General features: G+C 43.8%; 1 protein-coding gene across 1 annotated transcript; it reads right to left on the bottom strand.

Moving 5' to 3' along the window:
* Nucleotides 1-1,024: 1,024 nt before the first annotated feature.
* On the bottom strand, nt 1,025-4,195 carry LOC136543894 (uncharacterized). Its single transcript, XM_066536220.1, has 3 exons — nt 1,566-4,195; nt 1,418-1,427; nt 1,025-1,249 (listed from the first exon to the last, which is right to left on the bottom strand). Exons 1-3 carry the CDS (start codon nt 4,097-4,099, stop codon nt 1,025-1,027), a joined length of 2,769 nt encoding a protein of 922 aa, XP_066392317.1. The 5' UTR covers nt 4,100-4,195.
* Nucleotides 4,196-4,659: the final 464 nt, after the last annotated feature.

Below are 4,659 nucleotides of genomic sequence, written 5' to 3'. Positions count from 1 at the left end.
CAAAAATGACTAAGAAATTTTGCATCCCGATCAGAAACAATGGTGTTAGGCACACCGTGCAATCGAACAATCTCACGAAAGAACAAATCAGCAACATGTGTAGCATCATAACTCTTATGACATGGTATGAAATGTGCCATTTTAGAAAATCTGTCCACAACAACAAACACACTATCCCTCCCCTTCTTTGTTCTAGGCAGTCCTAAAACAAAGTCCATTGAAATATCTTCCCACGGTGCACTTGGAACAGGAAGAGGCATGTATAAACCATGAGGATTAAGGCGTGACTTAGCTTTCTGGCATGTTGTGCAGCGAGCAACGAACCTCTCCACGTCTCTCCTCATCTTGGGCCAAAAGAAATGACCAGCAAGGATGTCCTCTGTCTTTTTCACACCAAAATGTCCCATGAGTCCTCCTCCATGCGCTTCCTGCAACAATAACAAACGCACAGAGCTAGCTGGAATGCATAGCTTGTTAGCTCTAAAGACAAACCCGTCGGTAAGGACGAATCTGTTCCATGTTTTCCCCTCTTGGCAATTCAGCAATACATCTTTGAAATCATTGTCATGTGCATATTGTTCCTTAATAGTTTCCAAACCAAAGATTTTAAAGTCAAGTTGTGAAAGCATGGTGTAACGTCTAGACAAAGCATCAGCAATTATATTTTCCTTCCCCTTTTTGTGTTTGATGACATAAGGAAAGGACTCGATGAATTCAACCCACTTGGCATGTCTACGGTTCAGTTTTGCTTGACTACGGATGTGTTTCAAAGATTCATGATCAGAATGTATGACAAACTCTTTGGGCCACAAATAATGCTGCCATGTTTCCAAAGTCCGAACTAGAGCAAGCAATTCCTTATCATAAGTAGAATAGTTCAAACTAGGGCCACTCAACTTTTCACTGAAATACGCCACAGGTTTCCCCTCTTGTAACAGCACACCACCCAACCCAATTCCACTAGCATCACATTCAAGCTCAAAGGTTTTGTTGAAATCAGGAAGTTGGAGTAAAGGTGCATGAGTTAACTTATCTTTGAGCGTGTTGAAAGCATCCTGTTGGGTTGCAGCCCAAGTGAAGGTTGCACCCTTCTTGGTGAGTCATGCAGTGGGGCTGCAATGGTGCTGAAGTCCTTCACAAATCGACGGTAGAAACCAGCAAGTCCTAGAAAACTCCGCACTTGTGTGACCGTGCAGGGAACAGGCCAGCTGTGTATGGCCTCAACCTTGGCTTGATCAACTTCGATTCCCTGCGGTGTCACAACATATCCAAGAAAAGAAACTCGATCTGTGCAAAAGGTGCACTTCTCAAGATTGCCAAACAAGTGTGCATCCCGTAGAGCATTGAAAACGGCACGCAAATGATCAAGATGTTCCTCTAATGATCTACTATATATCAAGATGTCATCAAAGTATACCACCACGAATCTGCCAATAAAAGAGCGTAAAACCTCGTTCATTAATCTCATGAAAGTGCTGGGTGCATTAGTCAATCCAAAGGGCATGACAAGCCATTCATATAAACCAAACTTAGTTTTAAACGCTGTTTTCCATTCATCTCCTAGCTTCATACGAATCTGGTGGTAACCACTACGCAAATCAATTTTAGAGAACACAATTGAGCCACTCAATTCATCAAGCATATCATCTAACCTTGGAATAGGATGACGATATCTGATTGTGATGTTGTTTATCGCTCTACAATCAACACACATGCGCCATGATCCATCCTTCTTAGGAACTAAAAGCACGGGAACGGCACAAGGGCTAAGAGACTCACGCACATAACCTTTGTTGAGCAATTCTTGTACTTGTCTCTGAATCTCTTTTGTCTCGTCCGGGTTGGTCCTATACGGCGCACGATTAGGCAAGGAAGCCCCAGGGATGAGGTCAATCTGGTGTTCAATCCCTCGAATTGGTGGCAGCCCCGGTGGTACCTCCATTGGAAAAACATCGGCATACTCCTGCAAAAGATTAGTGATAGCAGGAGGCAAAGAAATAGATGTATCTTCAAGTGAAAATAAAGTTTCTTTGCAAACCAAAGCATAGCAAACAGTAGTACTAGCATCAATCTCATCCATATCAGATTTGGTCGCAAAGTAACAAGAGCCTTTCAGCTTGATCTCATTTTTATTATGATGAACAGATTTGCTAGACTTCTTCTTATGTTTCTCAAGTTCATTAGCGACAATCTGATTTTCACTAGCAACAGCCTGATTCTTAAGTTTGCTAGCTCTAGCAAGTTCATCTCTTAGAATAGCCTCAGGGGACATGGGGTGCAACACAATCTTCTTGTCATTATGCACAAAAGAGTATTGATTTGTTTTACCAAAGTGCAAGGAATCTTTATCAAACTGCCATGGTCTACCTAACAACATAGAGCATGCTTGCATAGGCACAACATCGCAGTTAAAGGAATCATGATAAGAACCAATGGCAAACTCTACCCTTACCAATCGGGTTACCTTCACCTTGCCGCTGCTGTTAAGCCACTGAATGTAGTAAGGCTGCGGGTGTGGTTTTGTGCTCAACGAAAGCTTCTCCACCATTTCAGCACTTGCCAAGTTGTTGCAGCTTCCTCCATCTATGATCACACGGCAAGAGCGTTCCTTGATCACACACTTGGTTTGAAACAAAGTGTGGTGCTGATTTTGCTCAGCCCTCTCCATTTGGGCACTTAGCACCCGCTGCACCACGAGGCTCTCATAGTGCTCAGCAGCTTCAGCCCCAATGTGCTCTTCGTCTTGTTGGAAATCATCTCCTTCCGCTACATTGTTAGCAGCAAGCAAAGCATATGTTTCTTCATCAAAATCACTAGCAGAGGAATACCCACCATCAGCTCGCACAACCATCACACGTGTGCTTGGGCAGTCCTTGCGTACGTGGCCATATCCTTTGCAGCGTAGGCACTGAATATCCCTTGTTCTCCCCGTGGATACCACCGAGGATGAACTCTTGGCAGATGTAGCCGTTGCTCCTCTAGTTGGTTCACTTGGGCATGGTACAGAATTTGTTGTAGAGGAGCGTAGCTTGATGGTTGAGGAAGATTGTGGGGGTGCACGCGTTGACGGTGCAGCAGCATTGGAGGGTGTCCACGGGCTAGCACGACCTACAGGAATGTTAGCCCTCATGCTAGCTCGTCGTCCCTGCACTTCTCGTTCAGCTTTACAAGCAAGGTGAAATAAACGATTGACAGAATTATATTCCTTATAAGCTAGAATATCCTGAATCTCCCGGTTAAGCCCACCCATAAATCTAGCTATGGCACCATCCTCATTTTCCTCTAGCCCGCAACGAAGCATACCCATTTGTAGCTCTTGATAGTACTCTTCTACAGATTTGGATCCTTGCCTCAATTGTTGCAACTTATGTAAAAGATCACGGGAATAATAAGAAGGAACAAATCTGGCCCGCATGACCCGTTTCAAAGCATCCCAAGTTGGTGTGTTATTTGGGTTCTTACGATGGTATTCAGACCACCAAACAGAGGCAAAGTCAGTAAACTCACTAGTTGCAGCCCTAACACGTTTGTCCTCAGGGAAATCATGGCAAGTAAATTTCTGATCAACAGCTAATTCCCAACTAAGGTACATATCAGGATTATACCTCCCATCAAAAGCAGGTATGGTGAATTTAATCTTGCCAAATGAGTCATCGGCACGTACCTCTTGCCGTGGTCGGCGAGGACCTGTCTCATGGTGGCGGCGATGTTGTTCGATGCGTCGATGACCATTCAGCTCCTCATCAAGCTCAGTGTCCACTGCATATTCTTCTTCATCATGACCAGCAGCACTGCCCATGGTGTTGTTGTTGTTGTGATTGCGTCGTTCGAAACCATCACAGCGATTCTGTTCCATCCTCTCCAATCGCTCCAAGACACCTACAAGAGATGTATTAACAGAACCAAGAGTGCCTTCCAAGGAAGCCAACTTGGTGTTGGTCTCAATCTGAGCCGTCTCCAATTGACCAAGGCGCTCATTGGTGACACGAACATCCTCATCAAGGTGTTCAGCATGGAGCCTCACTTTGCGTTCAAAGTGTTGCAGCAAGGCTTTTGATCGAGGTGATTGTGGAGGGGTCCTTTCACCTTCTCCTGCCATGGTTAGTATGTAGCAAGGGAATCACAAGAAAATATGTCCTACCAACTAACTAAATTAGGTGGCAACAATTTTCATTCTCTCAGCATGTGCAACCGAGTTCTTACAAGTCCTTACCTTGCTATGCAGATGGTGTTGGCGACGACAAGAACAACACAAGTAGTAGCAAGTAGAACCCTGTGACGTTGTAGATAATTTGTGGAGCTGTAGGTGGCTTAAAAAATCAAGGTACAGCTGGAACCACGTTAGTCAATGCAAGTTGAATAAGTGTTCAAAGATAGTACCGTGCTGGTCCTAGGCTAACCCGTGCTAGAGACGCGAGCCTAGACACAAATGTTGTCACCGGACAGTAGCAAACAATGGAAATGATGAGAGTAAATAGCATCAACTTAACCCTTCTTTTTTCTTTCTTTCTTTCTTTCCTCCTTTTCCGTTCTTTTTCTTTTCTATTTTCTTTTTCTTTTCTTTTCTTTTCTTTTCTTTTCTTTTCTTTTCTTTTCTTTTCTTTTCTTTTCTTTTCTTTTCTTTTCTTTTCGACAAGTAGCACAAACTGAACTTTTGCA

This window comes from Miscanthus floridulus, chromosome 3 (assembly GCF_019320115.1).
Source record: "Miscanthus floridulus cultivar M001 chromosome 3, ASM1932011v1, whole genome shotgun sequence".
Taxonomy (NCBI): Eukaryota; Viridiplantae; Streptophyta; class Magnoliopsida; order Poales; family Poaceae; genus Miscanthus; species Miscanthus floridulus.
The sequence above is the reverse complement of the archived record's forward strand: the minus strand, read 5'-3'. Positions and strand labels throughout refer to the sequence as shown.

Coding starts and splice junctions, on each gene's coding strand:
- LOC136543894 (XM_066536220.1), bottom strand. CDS start 4,099: ATGGCAGGAGAAGGTGAAAGGACCCCTCCACAATCACCTCGATCAAAA.